Source organism: Enhydra lutris, unplaced genomic scaffold (genome assembly GCF_002288905.1).
Source record: "Enhydra lutris kenyoni isolate GAN:26980312 unplaced genomic scaffold, ASM228890v2 scaffoldscaffold24, whole genome shotgun sequence".
NCBI classification, from domain to species: Eukaryota; Metazoa; Chordata; class Mammalia; order Carnivora; family Mustelidae; genus Enhydra; species Enhydra lutris.
Window position 1 is genome coordinate 20,382,243 of NW_019154108.1, and position 25,823 is coordinate 20,408,065.

Genomic DNA, 25,823 nt, shown 5'->3' on the forward strand with positions numbered 1-25,823 from the left:
AGAGCATTTCTGATTTTATCCAGTATCACTGAGTTCCAATCCCCTCGATAGCTTTTTATAAAAGGTAAAAGATTTTTTTTTTTCCAAAACCATTTACTCTCACTAGCAACCTAAGCCAAATAAGACTCAGTTGAGTTTATACTTGATTTGAGACTATTGTGATGTTTCATTTAAGTAGTTTTGGAAAATACAGACATTCAGTTCCCATTTGATCCCAATCACTCACTCAATTTTTGTGTTTAAGCTTCTGGTTCAGAACCACTAAAAAGAAACAGTATTTGGATTCAGATCACTTCTAATTTAGGGCTCCTCACTTGCGATTCAGTCATGCCTCTTGGTACAATTACTTAATGTTCTGTGCATTTTTGAGAAAATACTTAAAACCAGATGCTTACTTCCACTCCCAGACTCAATTGCAGTAGTTATTACTTTCAGAAAATTAATCATTTGATAGAAATTTTTAATAATTAGATAGTGGCTGAAGGTTGAGGCACAGCGGCCCCACAGTCTCTCATTTATAATTAATCATTTGGAACCCTATAATGCACCTTGTGTTTTGCATTTCTGATCATGGAGGGTATGTGTCCAAAAGAACTTTTGAAATTAAAGAAATACAAATCAAAGCAAACAGATACCGTTTTTCACTTAATAGGTAAGCACGATGGCTAAAGCTTAATAGTTTCTCATGCTGGTAAGAATTTAAGGAAACCGATGTTCTTGTGCTTTATTGGTGTGATGATAAATTGCTCCACCTCTTTGGTAGACAGTATGGCAAGATCTTTTAAAATTGTTAATGCGTATACCTTTGGTCAAGGTAGGCCACCGTGGGGACTTTACTGTGTGTGATGTATGAGTCGTCTGTTACTGCGTAACACGTTACCAGAGAACGTAGCCACTTTAAAATGACCAATATTCATCATCTCACAGTTTCTGAATTCAGACACTGGGGACAGTTTAGCTGGGTAGGTCTGGCTCATGGTCACACACGAGATTCCTGTCAAACTGGAGGGAGGGGCGGCAGTCATCTCAAGGCCCAGTGGGGGCAGAGAATTCTTTTCCGAGCTCACTTTTATGATTATTGGGAGGCCTCACTCCCTCACTACATGGGCCTCCCCTCGGGGTGCCTGAGTGTCTTCATAACATGGCTGTTGGCTTCCGCCAGAGTGTGTGAACCAAGAGAGAGCCAGCAAGCAAGCAAGTCATAGACTCTGGGCCATGGAGAACAACCCATGTACAGTATGACAGTCAGGAGGCAGAAATTCCTGGGGGTCCTCTTGAAGGCTGCCAACCCCGTATGGCCACTTTAAAATGAACAAAAACCCAAGCTGTATTACCAACCTAGATGGCCGTCTCTGTGTTCTATAGATCACAATACATCATACAGTGGAATGTGTTGCAGGTGTTAAAAAAAGAATAGAATCTAGGGGCGCCTAGGTTGCTCAGTCAATTGAGCATCCGACTCTTGATCTCAGGGTCCTGAGATCAAGCCTCCTGCTGGGCTCCAGGGTCAGTGGGGAGTCTGCTTAAGATTCTCTCTCTAAGGAAAAAAAAATGAGATCTGTATGTGCAGATATGAAAATATCCCTAAAATATACTATGAAACAAAGAATTATGGTAGAGAAAGTGGTATACAATGATACATAGATATTTTTGCAGTATACATGTAATCTGGTATAGCATACATTTTTTTTTGCTAGAATGAAAAACTATTACCAGTGATTACCTTTCATTTTTTTCCCTCCCTCCATTTTTAATGAGTAATGTTTTTAAATTTAGAAATGGGGCACTGATGTCTGCTTGAACAGTCCTCCTGCCCCACCCCCTCATCACCAAGGCCCTGCACCACATGGATCTCTCTTCTCCAAGTCCCTGAGGACTGCAGGAATTCCTGAGCTGTAACTCTTCTACTCTGGCCTCTGCTTTTCATTTGTAGCCCGTTGCCCTGATGTGCACAGCACGGACAGAGTGGCACGTAGAGGCTTTCTGCCTCCGCATCTTCAGCCAACTGGGCAAGAATTTTTGTTTCAATAAATTTTGCAAGTTCCAAGATGCCTGGTCTACCTGGAATCTCATGAGTCATTAGATTTTTGTCTCACTTAGGGTTCCTCCCAGCTTGCCGTCCTATCTAAAACTCCCTTGATTCCCAGGCAATCTCTTGAGGTACTGGCCTGACTCTGTCTTCTTCCAGAAGCAGCATGTTTCTTTCTAGCCCTGGGGTGAAATGATTCAGTGAAAATTCTGCTTTAAGTTATGAAGCCTGTCTTTGAGTCTGCCAGCTTCCACATCTTATTATCTGTTGAATACTCATTTATTCAGTAAGAGGAAGTAAGTTTGCTAGATACCCCTCTTGTGTCCCCAAGTCTGGGTATTTCCTCCATGACAGCATCTCCATGACTCTCCTTTTTATTAATTCATCCCACAAATATGCCTCGAGCACCTACTCCATGCCAGACACTGTATTAGAGACTGGAAGTAGATCGGGGGCAAAACCCCACGGTCCCTGCCCTAAATGGATCTTACTGTCTAATGGGAGAACTGCCATTACCCAGCTGAGCGTACGAAGCAATGACTACAGACTCTGATCAGACTCTGATGAGTGAGGAATCCACCAGCAGATGTAAAGCGGGAAGACTTGCAGGGCCAATGAGACTGACTTTATGCAGATTAGAAAAAGCCACCCCCACTAAGTGAACAAATTAAAAGGCAGCCCCTCCAGGTAGATGCACAGAGTCGGCACAGTTTGGCAAGTGGATGGAGGTTTTTTTCTAGTTCACACAAAGGAATCGCTTTCTCCAGGCAGATACAGTCCAGTCCCAGGGCACATGACTTGGCCAGCAGAGCAGACATCCTCCTCCCCCATCTTGATTAGGAGCCCTTATTTAGAGCACGTTCTACCCAACCAAATGTGCAGGCCCTGGGAGCCTGGCTGGTCTGGAGGATCCAGGCGGACCTGAAAGATAAGTAGGTTTTAACTAGACATGGAGGAGGGATGGTGGGGAGGACCATGAAGAGCCTTCCAGGCAGAAAAATCTGTAAGAGTCCCCAAAATAGGACAGAGCCCAGGATATTCCAGGAGCTGAGACTAGAGAAGGAGAGTGAAGGCAAAGGTGGGTTGAGATGAAACCAGAGCAGCTGAAAACCTCCAGACCAAACAGGACAGGCTCTCCTTGCACCAGACCGTAGACCCAGGTGGAGGAGAGCCTTGAATGCCAAGCTAAGGAATTTGAATTGGAATACCATTCCCTTTTTTTTTTTAAGTACCATTCTTTCATTTATATAGGGACTGAATTATTCTGCCTCCTTTTTGTCAAGTGTAATCAGTCTTTGCTCATTTATGTTTGTAATTATGATCCTACTTCCTTGCCAATTAAGGATACAAATAAACTTGTGTCTTTCTCTCTTAGAAAAACTGCAAATGGCATGCACGCTCCAAACAAGTTCTTGGGCTTGCTGCAAGGAAAATGGTTTCTGAGAACCCCAGGGAGGAAATCTAGAAAATCATAAAGAAGCTTTCTTCTTTTCCCCATGACCAGCACACATGTATACACACACAAATGCACACAACCACGGGAATGTTCTTTCCCACATACAAAGTCCAGGAAATAAAGCCAAATGTGTTTGTCTGTTTTATTTTAGCAGCATTTCGGGTATTTAAAATTTTAGCTCACATCTTAAATTAATTAAAAAACTTGAATAGGTTAAATGAACGTACCTCATCGTTTATGAGAAGAACAATCGAAATGAATATGCTGTTCTCTAGCAAGATGATGTGGGTGAGGATCAGACAAGGATTTCTCAGAAAGGAGTGTTTGACATTCATAACGATCTGAAACATTGACCTAGGGCATCAGAGTGTGCAGCTGCAAGGTGGGCGTGTCACGTGACTGGAAATAGACACCTGCTCCGGCTGCCTCATCCTCCACACTCTGGTGGCCCCTGCCCCTCCAGACCAAGGCTGGAGGTCACTACGGCTTTGGCTGGGCCTCCCCTCCTTGTTCCTCGCTTCACCCCTCCTCCAGGCAGCCTAACAGGGTGTGTTTCCCAAAGACCTGCCATCACCTCCAGGTGGCACCCCCGTTGCATGCACTGAAGGACAGAGGGTCAGCAGGTGCCGGGCACTGGTCAGGCAGGTTAAAAAGGTGCCTTTCGGCAGTGTGGTGACTCATCTCTCACCCCCGAGGCACGCTCATGCACGCACACATGCCACATACAGACCCACTGTAAGCGTTGAACCGTCCCAGAAAGAGCCAATGAACTGTCACCGTAGAGTCCCCGACCCTGCTCGGTGTTTTAGTGGGACGTGTCACATCTTTCTCTGTTTGATTCACGCTCATCACTGGTTCGTGGTCGGAGCCTGTGTGGTGTGTACCTGCGGTCGACACCCAGTACTTACCCAGTTCCTAAGGCTGTGGACAAAATTCTGGGAGTCCGTGAACTTGAATGAGAAAAAAAGAATTAGATCTTTATTTTCACTAACCTCTAACCAAAACTTAGACTTCTGGTTAACATCAATGTTTAGGGTGCCTTCCTTTGGAGAAGGAAATAAGGCATGTAGGAAACAACACCCTAATTACGGATGCAGGCGACAAACCGTGGGGGAACCTGTGACTTCTCAACAGTAGAAATCACAGATGGTTTCGTATCACGTTATCATAGATTACTGAGTTAAAGTTGTGGAAGTATTAATGGTCATACTGCTTCAAAATTACCTTATTTATCAGACCCACTAATACATCTTTTTATTTAATACATTAATGAAGATCATATATTGCTACGCCGTAACTGTTTTGGTAACTGCTATACCATACGCTTTGTGTACTAAAAAATATTTGGTAACTCTGTTTTATCATAATTTTTGTCCTTTATAACCCTATGTATTTAAGAATTTAAGAACACAGTTCTGGAAGAAGCATGTAGACTTTACTAGGCTGCCAGAGAGGGGTCCAGAGCACAAAAAAGGTTAAGAACCCCGGGTGGGGTGAAAAGCCCTTGCATTCCAGGCCAAATTTCTACTCAGTTTCCTAGCTGTGTAACCGTAGTGCTCTCTGAGCCTCAGTTTTGTCATCTGTAAAATGGGAAAGTAATAGTGATGATTTAAGTGAAATAAGTGAAAATCTCAGTTAAGAAAAGAATTTGTTCTTTTCACTCTAGCTCTACTGAAAGTGTGAGGCTTATTTAGAGTACTTTGCTTTTTTTTTTTTTAAGATTTATTTTATTTTACTTTAGAGAGAGTGTGCACATGCACCATTGGGGGGAGAGGCAAAGCGAAAGAGAAGATCCTCAAGCAAACTCCCCATTTTGCGTGGAGCCCGACACAGGGCTCTCTACCTGGGCCCCAAGATCATGACCTGAGCCCAAATCAGGAGTCAGACACTTAACTTGACTGAGCCACCCAGGTACCCCTAGAGTACTTTGTTTTTAAATTAATGAAGTAAAGTCACTGAGATACCACATACTCGTCAAATCTGTTTGTTTACGTTTTATTTTCTCCATCAACAGCAGTGTTTTAAAATATAATTCATTTATACTTAAATACATGGGGCACCTGGTTGATTCAGTCGGTTAAGTATCTGCCTTCCGCTCAGGTCATGACCTCCGGGTCATGGGATCGAGCCCTGTGTGGACTCTCTGCTCAGCAGGGAATCTGCTTCTCCCTCTCACTCTCCCTCTGTGCTTCCTCCCCCCACCCCAATAAATAAGCACTTTAAAAATTGTATATATATTAAATATATAAAGTGAGTCTCTCTATATAAACACTAACAGTTTTACCTTTTTAGTTGTTGGATTTTACGTATTTTAGTCCCTAGTTTTCTGTTAAAGAAATAACATTGCATTTCTCACCCATTCTCAGCCTGTGAGCTGATATTTTTGTGGGCTTTTTTCTTTTTGCTTGATTGCTTTTATGATGTATAAAAATTCACGTGTGGAGCAGCAGGGAAGGTACTGCCAATCAGGCAGTTCTGGAATATTCCTAGCCGGTGTGTTTTTTGTTTTTTGTTTTCCCTAGTCCATCACTTTTCTTTTTTCTTACTTTTTTAAAGCTTTATTTCTTTAAGAGAGAGAGAAAGAGAGAGAACATGCAAGGGTGGGGATGGGTAGAGGGAGAGGGAGAGAATCTCAGGCAGACTCCACACTGAGTGCGGAGCCCAGCTCCAATCCCAGGACTCTGGGATCATGACCTGAGCCAAAATCAAGATAGTTATTACATCTGAAATCAAGAGTCAGGTACTCACCCAACTGAGCCACCCAGGGCCTCCATCACTTCTCTTTTTAATGAAAAATGTATCAGTAAAGTTGCTAAATGACTAATTTTCCTATTTATCTTCATGTATTACACATATTTCATGTAATTTTAAATAAACATATATGTCACTGCAAAGACCTAATCATATGTAGAAAATGCCTTCAGAACTATGGTGAAAGACAAAATATAGTAGTTGATTGTAGATTTTCATGGATATTTTTCCTTAAGGTACCAGTAACTATTATATGTTGTTGTAAAAAACAAATAATAGAAATAAATGCCTAAAAATTAAAAAGATCTCAATATCAAGGAAAGCATATGGTACTAAACCAGATTGTAAGGCCTGTTAGTGTCTATTTAAAAAAGAAAAAAAACACTTTTGGAAGGAAAGTAAATTAATTTGTTTTAATTTTGTGAACTACCCAATCTTCTTCACCCAGTTTTTTTAAAAAGGCAAATTATAATGCTGTCTACAGCATATTTGCAAAATTTCTTGTAGCTGCCTTATTAATTTAATCTGGCAGGGTTGCTGAGCCAGGAGTGTGGCAGTAACTAGATCTGGCCATCCAGAAGCAAGTTCTCTTCTGGTTTTATAAAGACGAACTTATTATTAGACTTGGTTAAACTGTAACTGGCTTTCAAAAGCTTGAGAGAGCTAGTTAGTGACATTTTGAAAGGAAAGATAGGGGCAACCTGGGTGTCTCAGTCGGTTAGTTGATCATCCAACTCTTGACTTTAGGTCATGATCTCAGGGTGGTGAGATGGAGCCTTGTGATGGGCTCTGTGTTGGGTGTGGAGCCTGCTGAAGATTTCTCTCCCTCTCCCTCTGCTGCTCCTTCCCCCACCCCCTCTCTTTTTCCAGCTTTATTAAGGTATAACTTTATTAAGGTATAATTGACAAAACTTGTATATACTTAAGGGAATACTGTGTGATTTAATATATGTACACATTGTGAAATAATAACCAGAATCAAATATGATTAACAGATCATTACCTCACATAGATACCTTTTTCTTTTGTAGTGAGAACACTTACAATCTACTCTCTTAGCAAATTTCAAGTGTACAATACATAGTCCACATACTATATACTTAGATGCCCAGAATGTATTTATCTTATAACTGAGACTTTGAACCTTTGACAAACATCTCCTCATTCCCCCTATGCCAAAGCGCCCCAAAAGATATCTTCTGATAACAAAATAGTTTTGGACAGGGTAGCTATGAAAAATTTTTAAAAAGTGGTGAAAAGGAACATACTATCTCAAATATTAAAATATGCAGTAAAGCTACAGTAATCAAAATAGTGCATTGAAATGTACACAAAGACACATAGGCACTAATTTATAGTCATTGAAATACAGCAAACCTGTGGGAGAGAAATAGATTATTCAGCAAACCACATACCAAAATAAACTCCAGGGAACTAAAGAACCATGTGGGTTTTTTAAGACTATTCTTTTAAAATCTAGGAGACGGAAATAGGTGAATACTTAACCAATACCAGGAAGGGGAAGGATTTTGAAATCTAAAAGCAGTAGAAGAAACCACAAGGGAAAGAATTCTTTTTATTTCATCATGTTTTAGTAAAGATTATGAGTAGGAGGAATTAAACTAACTAAAAAATACCACAAATAAATGGAGGGCTTACCAGAGAAAGATCTCCGATTAACCCCAGGGCAGGGACTGTGATTGGGCTGGGCCTTCCCAGGGGCAAGGCAGGGAAATTGCTCCGGATTCTGGAAGAACCAGGGCTCTGAGCTCAGTTACACAGCCTGTGTCTGCTGCTTTCTGGCAGAAGCAAATTCTCTGAAAAAAGGGATGTGAATTGGAGAGAAAGGGTCTCTCGGCAGGGCAGGGGTGAATCCTGTCTAGTATATTCGAACTTGAAATTCCTTAGGTCCAAGAGTACAGTAAACATTTAAAAGGTAAATACCACCAAGTAAAAAAATATTTGCAACAAATATTACCAATAAAAAGATTTAATATCTTTAACATAGAAAGTGTTTTTATCAAACAATAAGGATACTTCTAACAATCCAATTATTTTTAAATGGGCAAAGGACATAAATATATTGTCTGCAAAAAAAAAAAAAAAAGAGGATAGTCTATGCAAAAGGAGCGGAAGTGATATTGACCTTATTATTAGCAAAAAAAAAAAAAGCAGATTTAAGAAAACAGTAACATAAATTTTTTTGGTCTAGGAAATTGACAACATTTTTTGTGCCATTTTGTGCTTGTATTCCTTTTTAAAATCATGCTGCCAGTTCAAGCAAAGGTCAAGTGGGTGTGTTCTGCGGGGGGTGTAAATTGTTACCACCTTTCTGGATGATAGTTTTTTGATCCATGAAGATGCTCATGTTCAAGTTGATCAAATTATTTTTCTAAGAAGGGAAGGAAGTCAAAGATATGTATAAAGATAGTTATTACAACATTACTTGTAATGGTGGAAATCTGGAAATAACCTAAATTTGGTATATTACCCTTAGGGTTACTTAATGGTTTATCCTATAAGGAAATATTAAAAGCCATGAAAAACCATTTGTTCAAGGAATGTTTATTTACATAATTCCAATTTTGCAGATAAACAACAGAGAGTAGAGCACCTGGGTGGCCCATTCGGTTGAGCATCTGCCTTCGGCTGAAGTGATGATCCCAAGAGTCCTGGGATCGCGTCCCACATCAGGATCCCTGCTCCGCAGGGAGTCTGCCTCTCCCTCTCCCCTGCACCCTGTTTAAGCTCCCTGGCTCTCTCTCTCAAATAAATAAAATCTTAAACACACACACACACACACACACACACAGCAGAGTGAAGAAAAGAGAAACAAAGAGATGTAAAAAGAACATGGGAAATACTCCATTTTGTTAGTGGCACTTGGGAGGGTAACATGCGGTTTATTTTCTGCAAGGAAACTATTACTTTGGTTATCAGAAAGAAAGCCGCAGTGACGCATTTTGCATTTATATGAAAGTAAAATGGACATTTTTATCATTTGGCCTAGAGAAGGGACAAATCTGCTCAGGGGAGAAGTAGCTTCCATGTATTCCTCATATTAGCTTTCAAAGAATTAAATTAGAGAATCCATTTCTAAAGGTCTTGGTCCATGCCCGGTACTCATAATAGTTGCTCAGTAAATGTCGACGGCACATTCAAATCCTGAATCTCTATTTGGGACAGAGAGTCCCAAAGCCTCCTGAACAGATCTGTTGGATTCCTTTCTTTCTTTTTTCTTTTTTTTAAGATTTTATTTATTTATTTGACAGAGAGAGATTACAAGTAGGCAGAGAGGCAGGCAGAGGGCGGGGTGGGGGGGCGGGGAGCAGGCTCCCCGCTGAGCAGAGAGCCCGATGAAGGACCCTGAGATCATGACCTGAGCTGAAGGCAGAGGCTTAATCCACTGAGCCAAGCACGCACATAGATTCCTTCCTTCCTTTCTTTTTTCTTTCTTTTTCTTTCTCTTCCTTCCTTCCTTTCTTCCTTCCTTCGTTCTTTTAATTAAGATTTATTTACTTATTTGAGAGAGAGAGAGCTCCCATGCATCGCAGTCCAAGGGAGGGGCAGGGAGAGAGTGGGGGGGAGAGAATCTCAAGCAGATTCTGCATTGACCGTGGAGCTCTACACAGGGATCAGTCTCAGGACCCTGAGATCATGACCTGAGCTGAAATCAAGAGTCTGATACTTAAGCGGCTGAGCCACCCAGGCGCCCTCGATTTCTTAATTGCCTCTATTAGGACACTGGTTTTTGCCTCCCCCCCAACCCCCAGCATCTAGAACAATACCTGGCACATAGCTACTCCTCAGTTTCATTTAGATAAAATGAATGAATCAACTAATGGATGAATGAATTTCTAATGGATGAATGAATTTCTCTGCCTTTATGTGCTGTGTGGAAAGTGGACCCCATCCCCACGCCCCACACACACCCCTCATATTGATGTTTCTGAGCTATTCTTTGGGATTTTCAGGAGACACCTGGCAGGTGACTTTGAGTGCAGTCCCAACACTACCAGTGGCCACCACCAACCAGTCCTTCTCCCTCTCACTCCCCCTGCTCTGGCTTCCAGTGGGATCTGCTGCCGAACCCTTACATCCCTACACCCTATCCGTTGGTGCCAGGCAGAGGCCCCTCTGAGCTACTACTGATGTCTGCATGGGTGCAGTCTCTCAAGGTCCAAGCTGAGGGCACTGATGTCCGTGGCCAGATGCTGCTGCTTTCACTGTGGGAGACTTCTAACCAAAGCCCACTCACTGTTCTGTGGAACTGTGCCTTGAGCTTCCTCTGCTGATGTGATAATGAGCACATACACACCCTTACAAGTGCGCACACACGCGTTCGTGCATATTGTCACACCCGCATGCAAAAGACATCTGTTAACCTCCCTATCCCAGAGTTGAGGGCCAGAGCCACCTTGTGCTTCCAAATTTTTCTCAGTTTTTAGGTGCAACCTCCCTGTTTTGGCTCCTAGGCCCAGGGCTGGGACTAGGGTTGGGGAAGGTGGGGGGTGCAGGGATGGTGGGGTGGCGGAGAGTGTGTGAGGTGGGACTGGTGGCTTGACTGAATCAGAAGTTCTGAGGAAAAAGCCATCACAGCGCCCCTCCAACGCAGAGGCATTCTTCTGACTGAGCTAACACATCTCTGGCAGGAAAAATAATTTCCCTGGAGGCAACTTGGTGCCTCATGCAAATCGTCCCTGTGTGGAGCTGCTGTCCTGGCCCCCCAGGCCATCTGGACACAATGGCCCCCTGAAGTGAACTCCCTGTCGCCCCAGGCAAGGATGGCTGCGAGAGGGAGATAAAGCTTGGCTGCTTCCTTTCTGCTTTGTTTTGAACTATATTCTAGAAAGATACCAGAGAAATGTTAACCTAATTAGCAATTGCCCACCCCCCACTTCACACAGACACAGACACACGCAGGCGTTCACAGGGTTCACCACAGCATATACTGTCACGGGTTTAATTTAGCTTTGCAGACAAATAAACCACGACAGATGAGAGGTGGATAAAGCCGTGGGGCAGGTCAGCAGCAGTGGCCAGATTCCAGTCTCCAGGCCGGTGATGAGGAACCTGCAGCCTCTGTGGACGTGCGTGGCCTTTTACTGTGCGCGCTCCTTGCAGGCTGACAAAGTGTATCCGCAAACCTGGTCCTGCTTCCAGAACACTCAGAGCCCCTGCTGGTGAAGGAATCTTATTTCTGAGAAGGCTGATGCCTCTCATGGGTCTGGGCGGAGGAGAAGGATGCAGAAAGGGAATGGAGGCGGGGGGAGGCAACCCCTTCTTTATTTAAAAACAAACCAGGAAGGAAGGAACCTTCCACCATCAGTCTCCTGGTGACCACCGCTCATCATGTTGTCAGGGTTGTGTATTCATATAATGCTTTTAACCAGAAAATGCTGTTACCTTTTATTTTGGAACAGTTGGGTACGCCAAGGAAGGGCGAAGGAAGGCACCCCAGAACCCGCCTTAGCAGTAGAAAGGTGATACCTGCATAGAGACAGGGCACAGTCCGATCAAGCCCGGGGAAAACCGTGCTCCACGCTTTGTGAAAATATGATCTAACTGTTAAGGAGGATGGCTATAATTTTAGAAAGGCAGAGATGAATGGAAGACTGTCTGGGCTTAGGAGATCCATTTCTATTTTTTGTCCAGCTGAGTCACTCTGTGATAAAAGTGGCCCGAGTATCACAAGACTCACTAACCTTTCTGTCATTTCCCCTCCCACTCTGTGCCCAAAAATGCTTGTTTGGTTTTTTTTTTTTTTTTTTTGGCTTTTTTTTTTTTTCTATCGGTTTTTATCTTGCTTCATCCAGTGAAGAGTTTCTCCTCCATTGGCAAATACCACATTCCCTGATGAATTTTCGCTGATGTATTTGCACTCATGGGAGCTGCCCTGTGCTCCCGTCTTTGCACTTACGGAGTGAGAATTCCCGGCCGTATGCCCCAGCCTCCTGACTCCCGCAAATATCAGTGGGGGTCATGAATCGATCCATTATTGTTCTTACAGTGTTAAGTTCACCTAAGAATCCCAATTTTTTTTTAAGCTTTTATTTATTTAAGTAATGTCTGCACCCAACGTGGGGCTCTTACTCATGACCCCAAGATCAGGAATTGCGTGCTATGCCGACTGAGCTGCCAGGTTCCCCAAGAGAATCCCCATTTAAAACTTCATTTCCTGTGGTGCCTGGGTGGCTCAGTGGGTTAAAGCCTCTGCCTTTGGCTCAGGTCATGATCTCAGGGCCCTGGGATCAAGCGCCGCATTGGGCTCTCTGCTCAGCAGGGAGCCTGCTTCCTCCTCTCTCTGCCTGCCTCTCTGCCCACTTGTGATCTCTGTCTGTCAAATAGATAAATAAAATCTTTAAAAAAAAAAAAAAAACTTCATTTCCTTCAAGTTTTAATTTCCTACTTAGAAAGTATTTAGGTTGATTTTGGTGCTCTTTGATTTTTATTAGTCTCTGGTTGTCATTGTTGTTTTGTTTTGTTTTTTAAAGATTTTATTTATTTATTTGTCGTTGTTTTTAAGTAACTTTGTTTTAACTTTAAAAACCACCACCTGTGGCTTTGGCAGCCCGACCCCACACTGTGGCTGATGGACCCTTTCATCCTGGGTGACACCACTGTGATTTGACACAGCTATCCAGATGTGAGTGGGGGATTCTGGTGGAGCGTCACCAGCGTGCAGGTGTCCTAAGAGGATATTGGGATAAACCTCTGTTTTTATGAATTCGGGCACGGGTCTTGCTTTACCCACTTAGTATTCGAAATAAGAGCAAAGAGCCAGTGGCTGCCCTGGCCGTGCCCAGCCCTCTGAGCCCCCCCCCCCCCCCCCCCCGCTGCCTTTTCCTGCTTCCTCTTCCTTCCCACTTCCCACTCATTCATTTGCAGCCTTTGAAGCGGAAACAGCATACTGTTTTCACCTTCCTTTCAGTTTTCCTCTTCAACTACCTCTTCACATCTCCGCCCCGCCCACCCACACACACACACACTCACCAAGCAGAAGCTTCTCGCATGCCTGTCACAGAGAGACCATCTTCAGTGCCCATCGGTGTACTACCAAGATTTCTGTGGCCCTGACTTGTGTGAGTGATGACTGCTCATGTCCCTCAAGCCCTCCGAATATTTGATCTCAGCAAACTGACAAAGTGTACATTTTTTTTAATTTCCTAGGGTAATTGCTAGGATTTTGTTTATAAAACACCCATTTTCTATGCCAGGAATTCTAAAGTCAAATATACATAAGCCATTAGGTTGTGAACAAAAGCATCTAGGAATCTTAGGCTGGAAGAAGGTCAGAGGTCAAGTGCAGTCAGCTCTGTGCAGGGACCCTTCTCTGGCACCCTGGACACAGGGTCCTTCATGAGGGGAGGAATCTGAGCGGTCACCCAGCTGCTCGCTTTGGTTGTTGGGCTCCTGGAGTCCAATGCTTTGTGTGAGTGGGGCTGGGTGTTTAACCCCTCCATGTCTTCATCTGAAATGCTGATTGTTAATAGTAATTCCTCACAGAATTGTTCCGAGTGTTAGCTCAGTCAGTACATCTCAAACCGTTGGACAGTCCTGGCAAGAGCTGAGGGCCCAGTCACTGCGCGTGGGTAATGCTGCCTCTGGGGGGAGGTGCACGTTGGGCCGACCAGTTGGAGCTCACATTCTGCCAATACCCAGCCCTGTGAACAGGACAACTCAGTTGCTTGCTGTCCTCTGAGCTTGGATTTCCTCATCTGTCACCTGTGAAGGAGCAGCCCACAGTGTGCACGGCCTAGTGCGTTGTCAGTAAAATCCAGGAGACGTGAAGGGTCATGGAGAATTCATGCCAGACAAACTCCAGTGCAGAGTAGAAGTGCTTTAAATCGTTGAGATTCGTCACATTTTCTACTTAGTCGAAGAGGCCAAAAAAGGAGGTTATGTTTGCTTTGCATTAAGAGACAGTATAGCCCTATTCCTGTCACACTAGTGCTGAATAGATATTGGATTATTTTACTCAGAGGAGAGTAAGAGATGAAATTGAAGAGTTATGCATGTTTGGAGCTTCTAAGAACCAAAGAAAGGACGCAAGAGGTTCTTGCAAACCTGCAGATTCAAAGCCTTGAATGTGTGAGATTCTCTGACGTGTGTAAACTCGGGATTTCTGGGTATGTTTCTCTTCAGTGATAGCAAAACTGCATGGAGTCACATGATCCAAAAAAGAAAAGAAAGAAAAAGCCAAGTTAGAATATTTTTAAGGAAATTCTGACTTTTTCAAGTATTAGAGAACCCCCCCCCACCCAGCTTCTTGGGGTATCTCTAATTATCTGAAGGAGTCACCGTCAGGTGTCCCTCCTGCAGATAAAGGGGCGTCTAGCCAGGGCAAACAGCCTCTTCCCCACAATCACCTCAGACAGAGCAGACCAGAAAGTCCTGAGCTCCCAGGATCAGGCTCTCCAGAATCCTCAGATGTCACAGGCATGATCCCTGATCCACGTACCTCTAAAAGGAGCCAGTCCCCAGCAAAGCTGCCCCAATGAAATGAATTCTTCGCTTTATCTTGAATGACTCTCTGATCGTCGGTTAATGAGATGGCGACTAAGGGCAGCTCTTCAGTTGCCTGTTTTAATGAGTAGATAGGAATTATTTTTAATTAGTGCTTCAGTTGTCTACAATTAAAAGATGCTCTCTGATGTGCTTAAGGGCCTTTTGAAAACAGTTGATTTTCTTAATTCGGTTAAGCATTGCCTAAGCGCTCTTGTTTGCAGTGCTATTTGTGTTCTCTGTGAGAAACCTTTCTCCAAGCAGAGATCATTTCCAGCCTTTGTAGAATAGTCCAGTGTTAGTGGAGAACATCTTGACAAGGGCATTAACCATACTTAATGTAAATTTCAGGGCAGTGCGTTTGCCTAGCCCCAGGCGAGATGCCAGAGCAAGAAGCCATTATCATGTATTTCGGAGCTGTTACCTCCCCCAACCCTCTGCCCAGCTAGAAGATACACGAGTGTGCCCCTCAGTCTCCCTGGCAGCGACGGTGGGGGGTTGGGCAGTTTACCCACCAAACCTTGGCTAACCATCTTGAGCAGGGCAGTAAGCCCTTGGCCTGATACAGTCAGGTAGGTGTTACTGGGATGGCAGCACACATTCTGTGACAAGATGATGACAAAATTTGGCGTTTTAGGATTAACAGGTATGAGTTCGTTAGAAGACATAATCCGATCATTTGCCTTAGCCCCAATCCCATACTCAAAGTGTTTTCTCTCCCAAATCCTTGAAATTACTCCCTGGAAAGTAACCATTGGTTCCAAAAGTCTGACATTGTCTATTGGATAAATATATTTTTAGGATTTCTTTAAATATGATACTTTGGGTTTCTACCAACCCCCCACCTTGGTTTCTTTTTTTAAAAATAAATCATCCAAGAATCAGTTTTCAACCAAAAAGGCTTTTGGGGTTTTTCTTTTTTTAGTCCATGTCCCAGAATAGTAGTTTCAGAGTTGCCAACTGCAAAAAGGACCTATGTGTTATGTATGCTGCCCAGAGCTATTTCCGGGCACACACTAAATGGTTTTAGAAAACTAGTACTAGTACGTGGAGTAACTCGCGTGGTTTCGTGTGTAACAGGAAAAACCACCTTACCTCGGGACTCCAGAAGCTGTCAAGTCGTCTGATCGTAAGCGGTAATGATCTTGACCTTGATAGCTGACAGGAAAAATTATGTTGGACGTGGCAACGTTCAGGAAGGCAAATGGTTCTTTCAGCAAAATGGTTCGCTTTCTCCTTTACACGGCGGCTGAGGGAGTAATGGCTCTCCCTGAACTGTAGGAACCCTTCCACAGACTTGGATAAACCCCATGGGAATTAGCGCACACTTCCATCTGTACGGTTGGCCAGTCAGCATGTGTGCACTGAGTTCCTTTGGCCTAGCGCTGGCCTTGGAGCCGCATAAATATGGGAGCAGTAGGTGTCCCGCGTCACCTCCTTCAAGTCCTTCGTCCCATCCTGGCAAGTGACAAGTGGAGCAGTGAGGGAATAGTCAGGTAGTAGGGCTATCCCGTAAACTATCCACCACATAGTGCCTTCTAGCCCTATGCGGAGGGTCGTATCCCTCGAAGTGCTACACACTTGCCAGTGCTAGAGTCGATAGATGACCTCTATTCGTTCAAGACAGATGCAAGCATCCACCGTGGAGATGATTTTGTGTCGAATGAGGCACCATTCTAGACCAAATAATTTTTTTAGACCACTCATGGAAGTTCATTAAAGGATAGATAGGTCTACAAGTGCCTCGTTCCTATCTGGATTCTTACGGGGGGAGGTTCTGCATGGCGTCTGGCCTCTTCTGTGTTTGGCTACATCACGTTTTCTGTTTTAGACCGAGCTTGTGCAGCCAAAATTTTATCAGATCAGCCTAAGCCCTGCTGTGGTTTCTAACCTTCCTAACCCTGTGTATCTCCTGCATCATGATTTAAACGAGTTCGGTAGTTTAGCTTAATTGGGGAGCAAGAGATGTAGAACTAAGATTTCCTGAGGGCTGATGTTTTGGTTTCGCTAATTTGATTTTGTGCTGCCTTCAGCTCACGGTGTCTATTAACTGCCCCGGGACACAAGTCCTTATACCATCGATATGGCTCCGGAGACACTAACACCTTCTTTTGGGTTAAACACCTACATTTCATTATCTTTTAATTGAGTTCTCGGACATGTGGAAAAGAAAATAATGGGTGATTAATGCTTCTGCGTGAATGAGGACTAACAGTACGTATAATGAATATGACTTACTTTAAAATCTCTTCTGCAGTAAAATATTGTGCTAGTTGACAGCAAACCAAGGTTAAAAAGACTTTAATTAAAAATTGCAAGCTCACCCTAGCCCAGAGCGCTATCCCATGCAAATCTAAGAATATCTAGTGGACCAAAAAAAAAAAACCCTAAAGTTGTTCAATAGCACCCCCTAGCATATATAATTTTAGGCTATAAGACTAGGAAGCAAATTCTTTTTGTCATTTCTTCTCTAAAAAGTATATGTTTTTAAATATGTCTAGTTATATTGGCTCATTCTTCACATTATTCCTGAGTCGAATGTCTGAAAGTAACTATCAACAGAGGAGGACATGATCTAGTAGAATAATTTCTTGTGCAAAGATTTTCAGAATGATTTTATTTTAAATCTGGCCGTCTTCTCTTCATTGTCTCTGCTTTGGTTGGCTGATTTAAGGAGATTTGGGTTTTGTTTGTTGTTTTTGGAGTAAGTCATCTAGGAAAGAGAAAAAGGCAGAGCTGGGGGAGGTTCCTAAAGTAGATCATGGCAGTCCACAAAGTAGGTGTAGCGTATATAACTCTCTGGTGAGTGTTAAGAACGCAGCCTCTGGAGCCAGACTCTGTTCTGGGCTTTGTGATCCTGGGTGGGCTCCTTAACCAGTCTGTAACTTTGTTTCTCCCTCCGCGAAATGGTCGAATGGTAATAGACGCCTGTCTCACAGAGTGGTTGCAGTGAGCACAGAGGAAGGCACTTGAGACGTCTAGCACATGAGTAATGGTCAGTGACAGTCAGCAGTGGTTATTTCACCGTGGATGCTTGGATGTGGTTGTGACCTACAGCTTGGATTCTAATAGCAGAAAGACCTGAGTCCAAACTCTGTGGGACACCTTGGGCAAGTTGCTGAAACTCGGTTTCCTCACCACTAAATGCGGATGGAATAGCAGGTGCATACAGTGTATGCGAAATGCCCAGGTTAGACAAGGTGGGGGCCCCTGGTTGGCTTAGTCGGTAGAGCAGGCAGCTCTTGATCTCAGGTCATGAGTTCAAGCCCCATGTTGGCCATGGAGCCTACTTTAAAAAAAAAAAAAAATGGATTAGGTGGAACGGTGGCGGGGGTGGAACATAGCTGTTACTCTTTGTTTCCTTCTCTTTTTTTAAAATATTTTATTTATTTATTTGAGAGAGAGAGAGAGACAGAGTGAGAGAGGAGGTCAGAGGGAGAAGCAGACTCCCCATGGAGCTGGGAGCCGGATGCGGGACTTGATCCCAGGACTCCGGGATCATGACCTGAGCCGAAGGCAGTCACTTAACCAACTGAGCCACCCAAGCGCCCCACTCTTCATTCCTTCTAAAATGCCAATAAAACAACAGTGAAAGGACCCCACAAAATAATAGTAATCCTCTATACTAACAGAAGACAGTATCGACATTCTGTAAGGTGGAAAGCTGAGAGTGGGAACGAACTTAGCAAACCCGAGAAAGCCATTTATACTGTAGAATGCAGAAAAGGCTCAGGAGATGCTCAGCCTAGATACCTCTGGACACAGATGTGAAAGTGGACCTAAAAACAGGAGGATTCATTGAAACCCAGGTCTGCGCTTTCATTCCTTAGCGCCAGGCACTGTTAAGGGCAGGGACACACCAAAGTGAAATCAGGGCTTTTAAGTGAAAGTCTGCATTCCGAATGCTGAGATCCCTGGTTGTCTTTCCCCACCTGGCTCCCCAGGATGCTGGCAAGGACTTAGACTCTCCAAGACATGATGAGATGCACCTTCTCCGGCCCAAGTAAATAGACTCAAGTACACTGCCCTTGGACTTTCTGTAACTGAAAAGCCCATCACATCCCTGAATCCCACGGTCCCATGCCCAGCCTGTGTGCGCGGAGCTTCCACCAGCGGTCGAGTGTTCCATGCCGAGCTGGGACGGATTGCCGGGGCCCCCCGACCAAGGTCTCCCGAGGGTGGATCACTGTGTGGCGTATACAGTGGGGCATATTACAGGTTTTAACATCTGCCTCTAACGGTATGGCCTTGAGCCAAGTCCTTGATCTCTCGAGGCTCTAGTCACTACTGATGTAAAAGAGAGGGGATAGATTAGACCTTTGTTTATTTGTTTTTAGACTAGACCACCATCTCTAAAGGTGCCTTCCTTGTTCTCAAACAGCCCAGGACATCAGGACAAGTCTCTGAGGCCAACCTGGTTACTTTTAAGAAGTGTATGTACATACATTCTTATTATTAGTAATAGGTAACACATATTATTAGTAATAGGTAATACATCGTGAAGATAAATAATAATATCTAAGCATTATTTGAATATCCACCATGTTCCAGATGCTTGCGTTATCTTCTTAAACCTCACTTCATGGGGTACTAGTGCTTTATGAGACACATTGTTTTATTCCCATTTTGCAGAGAAGCTAACTGAGGCTTCAAGGATTTATGTGTAAAATTTACAGACAGTCAGTGACAGAGTCTGGGTATTGAGGATCCGACCATCTCCAGAGAACCAGTTCCCTAGATCTCACCGTGCATCTCTTTTTTTGAACTCCGCTCGGTACTTCCCCAGTGAGAGCTTTATACTCTTTTGGTTGCTTTCGGTTTTAGTCTGGCTTCATTGCCTCCCACTGGGGAATTACTTTTTTCCCTGTTATGTGGATCGGCATTGGAGGCCTCAAGGAACCGAGCCCTGTATTCCTCTTACAAAGGTCATTTGCTCTGAGTTCTCAGAATCCCCATTTAAAAGCTTCTACGTGTGTGACATTACATTGTTCCAATCCCTGCCCATCTAAACCTGAACAGGAGGTGTTGTGTTTGCCACGGCCACCAGGCCTCCAGATCCCTTTGTTCAGTGGATCGTGTGACACGACAGTTGTCTTCGCACATCGCCAGACTCTGTAGACTAATAAGTGACTACTGTAACGGATCTTTATACATAAATCTTTTTTCCGTTTAATGTCAATTTTGGAGTATATAAAAATAAGGAGAGAACATAAAATAGACCTGATGAAGCGTCAAGAAAATCTTTTAAAAGAAGCCTGGGGGCGGCTGGAGGTGAGAACTCCTTCTCCCTTGTGCTGTGCGTTCTTCAACATTGGGTGAAATGGACGTAACATGAAATTTACTACTTGAACCATTTTTAAGTGGACAGTTCAGTGGCATTAAATACATTCGCGTTTTTATGCAAACATCACCATCATCCATCTCCAGGACTTTTCTCATCTCTCTGTACCCATTAAACACGAACTCCCCATTCTCCACCCTTCTCTACCCCCAGCCACTGGCAATGACCAACTTTCTATCTCCATGTAGCTGACTCCTATAGGTTCTGTAGAAGGTCTAAGCTGACATGATCAGTACTACAATTAAGAGAGGAACAGATGTTATATATTACTGTTACTACCCAGAGGGTTCATGGTGAATGTATTTCAAAGGTTTTTAGAGTGAAATAACATATGTTAAGCTCTTTCTCTTTCTTTGAAATAAGTTCAAACCTATTTTTTTTTTTTTAAATCCTGAGGTTCTTGTAATTTTTAAAAGTGATGGTGCCATGCGCTTGGACAGATGCGATCCCTTGTTCTTTTCTCCCATGGGGCCCATGCGTGATTTTAGTGATGGCTACAATAGAAGCTCCCTTCCTTCTTCCCTTTGGTGCCGCCACCCTCCCAAGTTCATTCCTCGGAACCACCTGCCCAGCATCATACTCCGAGTGGGATTAATGTTGCCAAAGAGTGTAGCAGTCCAGTGAGGGAGGACAGGCGTTCAATCGTTTCTCTTCCTCAGCCTTTTACCAAGTGCCTCCCACTGTCACATACCGCCTACAAACGCAGATCAGACGCTATCACTTTCTCTAAGGGGCTTCCGTTCCAGGAGACTGAAGCCTTTAAAAGGACCTGTGGTGGGATGCCTGGGTGGCTCAGTGGGTTAAAGCCTCTGCCTTCAGCTCAGGTCATGATCCCAAGGTCCTGGGATCGAGCCCCACATTGGGCTCTCTGCTCAGCAGGGAGCCTGCTTCCCTTCCTCTCTCTCTGCCTGCCTCTCTGCCTACTTGTGATCTCTCTGTCAAATAAATAAATAAATCTTTAAAAAAAAAAATCCTGTGGTAAGAAGACAGAGAGAGGTGGATAAACAGATAAGCTGAGGCACCAGAGCAAGAACAGTGAGGGGGAAGCTGGTTCCACACAGGAGGCTGAGGATGTCGGTCATCATGGTGGCTTTTTGGGGTGGGGGGATGCCTTTCTCCACAAGGCTGACAAACTGTACCATGCCACTTTGAGTTGCTTCTGCAACTCCTCAGGTTCTAGTCTCTGGTTGGCTTTGGAGCTATTCAGATGATAAAGGAGCAGGGGACCAGGTGGTGTTCATTAATTTGGATAAGAAAGCAGCATTGTCTCTCGACCTTGTCTCTCATCTCCCTCAGCAGCAGTCGTTAAATGGAAGCGTGAGAATTTTGCAGAGCGGGGTTGAAAGTCCTGTGGTACACAGATTAGCTCAAATCTCTTCTTGCCCCACATTTTGTTGGAAGCTGGACTTCCCTCTTCTGTGGAAGGTTAAACCAAAACAACTCATTTCCAGGTTACAGTGTCCTTTCAAAGAAAATCCCTAAAGAGACACCTGCCTGATTTGGAGGAGAAATAATAGAACTTCCTGCAAGACATAATTGTGATAGAAGCTAGTCATGGCCAGGTGAAGCTTTTTTGGCGACTGGGAACAGGGCGACAAAACAGTGAGCTAGGGATGGAGAAGGATCCCATGTCATCCACTCAGGAAGAAGTCACCATGCTGTGGAGAGGACATGACGTAGCTGTTTGTCCTAGGAGCTGAGCCGATGGAAGTCAGGAATTTCAGCTCCCTTAACCCAGTTTTTTAGAAAGCATCACGATACAGGTCAGCCTCGTCCATTTAAAGCATTCCACTGGACTGTAGTTTCCTCTTGACCACATATAAAGGGTATTTATTTAAGGAAAAGGCTGTCAATTATGTAAGGTCCCCTGACTTTGGTCAACAAGGACCAGGTAGAGATGACAAACGAATCTAAAACCAAATCCTTTATGATTTTATAGAGAGAGACACTACCTTTTGGGGGCGGGTGGAGAAGCGGTTTGATGGATACTGTTTGTCAATTTCCACCGTGCAATTACTCCCACAAGGACTGATTTCAAACTACCAGCCACTGGCTAACAGAATTCCTGCATATTTAACAACTGGCTCTCCTAGTCAGGGCCGGCTCCAGAGTACCACTGTACGTCTGACTGGCCGGTAGAAATAGCCTTTTTTAAAGACTTAAATTGGAGTGTTTGCCAGAGGCGGGAGGGTAGGAGGCACACAACATGGGTGAAGGGGGTCCAGAGGTCCAAACTTCCAGTTACACGATAAATAAGTTATGGGGATGTAAAGTACAGCATGGTGACTGTAGTTAATAATACTATATTACCTATTTGAAACTTGTTAGGAGAGTAGACTCAACAGCAGTTCTCATCACAAGAAAAAAATTTTTTTGCAGCTATCTATGGTGTTAAATGTTAACTAGACTTACTGTGGCGATCATTTTGCAATATATACAAATGTTGAATCATTGTGTTGTACCCCTGAAAACTAATTTAATGTTATGTCAATTCTACCTCAATTTTTTAAAAGATTTTATTTATTTATTTGACAGAGAGAGAGAGAGAGAGCACAAGCAGGGGGAGCAGTAGACAGAGGCAAAGGGAGAAGCAGACTCTGCTGAGCAGGGACCCAGATGCGGGACTCGATCCCAGAACCCTGGCTTAACCGACTGAGCCATCCAGGCGCCCCTCTACCTCAGTTTTTAAAAAATGTAATTTGAATGCCTTTGGGAGGGGTACTCCCTGCTGGCTGTCCTTATCAGTCATACCTGGTGCCTCTGCTCCCTGTTGCTCACTCAGGGTGCCATCAGCTAGTCACATGGCTCGCCTGGCCTTAAGTTGCTTTGGTCTGGGAGGTACCGCTGCTGTTTTTCACCAATGGCCGTGGGGTTTTTGTCTGTGTCTTTGAAACTGGGTTTCTTCCAGGCTTCTCGTCTCATCTTCTGTTGTTAAAACACAAAGCAGGTGATAAAAATTATGTGGACTGCTCTTATTCTCACCCTCTTTAATTTATAGATTTGGGTTTTTTAGGAATGAACAATATTGGGACACCTGGGTGGCTCAGTGGGTTAAGCCTCTGCCTTCGGCTCAGGTCATGATCCCTGGGTCCAGAGATCGAGCCCCACATCGGGCTCTCTGCTCAGAGGGGGGCCTGCTTGTCCCTCTCCCTCTGCCCTCCCCCCACACCCATTCATGCTTTCTCTCTCCCACTCTCTCTAAAACAAAACAAAACAAAACAAAACAAAAAGAATGCACAATATTTATTGAAAGAGATGAGATGCCAGTGCATGGTTCCTGCCTGCCTTTGGCCAATAACTCTCTGACCTTGGGTAACTCAGAAAATGTCTCAGAGCCTCCGTATCCTTAATGGTTTCCTTAATGTTCTCATCTGTGAATGCTTGCCTCATGCTGTTGTTGTGAGGCTCAAATAATAAAAAGTTCGAATTATAACAATAACAGCAATTGCTGACATCTGTTGGGCTCTTACCACACGGCAGGGCCCATGCGTGGCCGTTGGTCTGCACTAACGTAATGAATGCCCGCAGGCCCTGGTGTGGTGTCTGGCACCTGCCAGGGGTGTTCAGTGAGAGCCATTATGTTGACCTAGCCTGTTTTTGCAATTATAAGAACCCACGGTGTTAAAGAATCAAAAGCTATGTTTTTCTATTGTCAGATAATCGCAGGGGCGCCAATTACGTACATACCTAATGGCCTCGTATAAGAAACAGATTAAACACAGTTAGATGTGTACTTGAGGAGTTTATCTTCTGGAACAATGACTCTGGGAGACAATAGGGACTTGGGCAAGTACATCAGCATACGTACAAGTTGTTCTGCGTTGTTTCACGGCCCTCGGAATGTTTCCTACCAAATGACCATTGGACAACAGATGGGGCCCTCAACATTGGTGAGATTTCATTTCAAGATTCCCCTTGCAGATGGATAAAGTCTCTAATATTTCTATTGAGTTTTATCAGGAAACCTTGGTCGGTGGTAAAGGTACCCTTTCCGTGGTATTCACATGAGACGTTTTCACTGTGTTGTGGTATTTTCCAGAATGCAAGCAGGATTTTTTTTTTTTAAGTCCCTGAGAAAAGTGGCTGCACCTTCTGTATGAATGACGTGGGATGGGACATTCTTGTTCCTTTGAACACAAAGTTTGAGGGAAACATTAGTCTAAAACACCGGCTTTCGTCAGGGAGCACTTGAAGGGCTTCCCGAGAGGGGCCTGCTGACAGCATTCGTGTCTGTTTCTAAATGAGAAAAAAAAAAAAAATCCCATTCTAATTTAGTAATATTTCTGTGCGTCATCAGAACAGCCTTTTTAACAGTTAACACTGAAAGAGTAATGCAGAAAGTGCTGAAGAACACGGAGATCCGCACTCCTAGCCCAGGTATTGATGGCTTGGAATAAACACCCAAGACAGCTGCCTTCGGAAATTCAACCGGCGTTGTGTGTCCTCAGGTCGAAAGTAAAGATAATATACCTTGAGAACATGAGAAACTCAAAAAGTGGGGGACTGCTGGTGGGAACACTGAGGCCGGGTGCACCTGGGACATTTACGTTGACAAGACGTGAATGTGGGAAAAAGTAATTTTTCTAAAGTCTTATAATTTTGTACACAATATGTGGTTTTAAATATTTGTGTAGCTGAACTAATATTTATTGTAAGTCCGTCGCCTGAAGGTTTCGACTGCATTCCGGAAGGATGGATGATATATTTAAGCTTTCCAGGACGCGTCTCTGAGGATCTTGTCTTTGGAGGAACGGAGATCGTCCCGTGTGGTTCATCAGAGCTCTTAGACGTGGGGTCTCACATGGTCTTCTCTCCATGCCAGCTCTACCCTCCCCCAACCCCCCGGCCTTTGACTCAGGTAGGGAGAGACTGTCACTTCAGGTGAGAGGCAAAGGAGAAGGGAACGAGCAAGCTGTCTATGAAGACGGGTTTGCCTGGTAGGATCTAGAGTGAGAAGAATGGAGAAAATGGGATCAAACATTCAGAAACCACTTTACATAAGGCAGACTCACTAAACTAAAGCTTGTCGTACCACTGATAAGCCCCTCACTGGAAAGTCTCCTTAAAGAACCTCAAAGAGATGAGAAATGACAGTGGCAGAGAACACAGATCACTGGCTCTTAGCTTTTCTCCCTTGCCTGATTGTCAGGCTGCCCAAGCGGGGCCCAGGCCCGGTAAGGGGTCAGCTCAGAAGTCTTATGGGAGGGTACACCAGCTGTGAAGGCAGAAGTGGAAAAAGATGAGTATAGGGGCTTTTCTAGAAAGCTTCTAAAAAGACTGAGGAGGTAAGCAAATAAAGACACTCCTGGTTAAAAACAACCCATTACAGCATTTCTGGATTATTCTGTTTGCAAAGTTTAGAATGAAGATATTTCTAGCAGCCCATTTCCCCCAAAGGAGTGGGAACAGGGGAAGTGGGGGGAAAATAGTGCTTACCTTTTATTGCCTAAGTACCATATTTTATTTTAAAGAGCTTTTTCAACCCAAATGCTAGTTAGAACCAACCAGTCTTTTCCTAGCCTTGGGCTAAACGTTACATCAATAATGGAACAAGGCCCCATTTGATTATTGACTGTCAACACTGTGTATAGAAATCTAGTGACTGACTCGGCATTGTAAAATAATCCTGCCGTGACAAGATTGACACTTGTATTAGCTAGAAAGCCTGAGGGCACTGTTAAAACATCGACTTCCTTCATTTACACGGACTTCTGGTGGGAGAGGTGGCAGAAGGGTATAGA

General features: G+C 44.0%; 1 protein-coding gene across 1 annotated transcript in view; it reads left to right on the forward strand.

Moving 5' to 3' along the window:
* LOC111150732 (chromosome unknown C1orf21 homolog) overlaps window positions 1-25,823 on the forward strand; it is a 230,330-nt gene that overhangs the window by 160,918 nt on the left and 43,589 nt on the right. Inside the window, exon 4 of the mRNA XM_022508299.1 lies at window positions 19,079-19,174. Coding sequence (XP_022364007.1) covers window positions 19,079-19,174 — 96 coding nt within the window. The remainder of the gene's footprint in view (window positions 1-19,078; window positions 19,175-25,823) is intronic.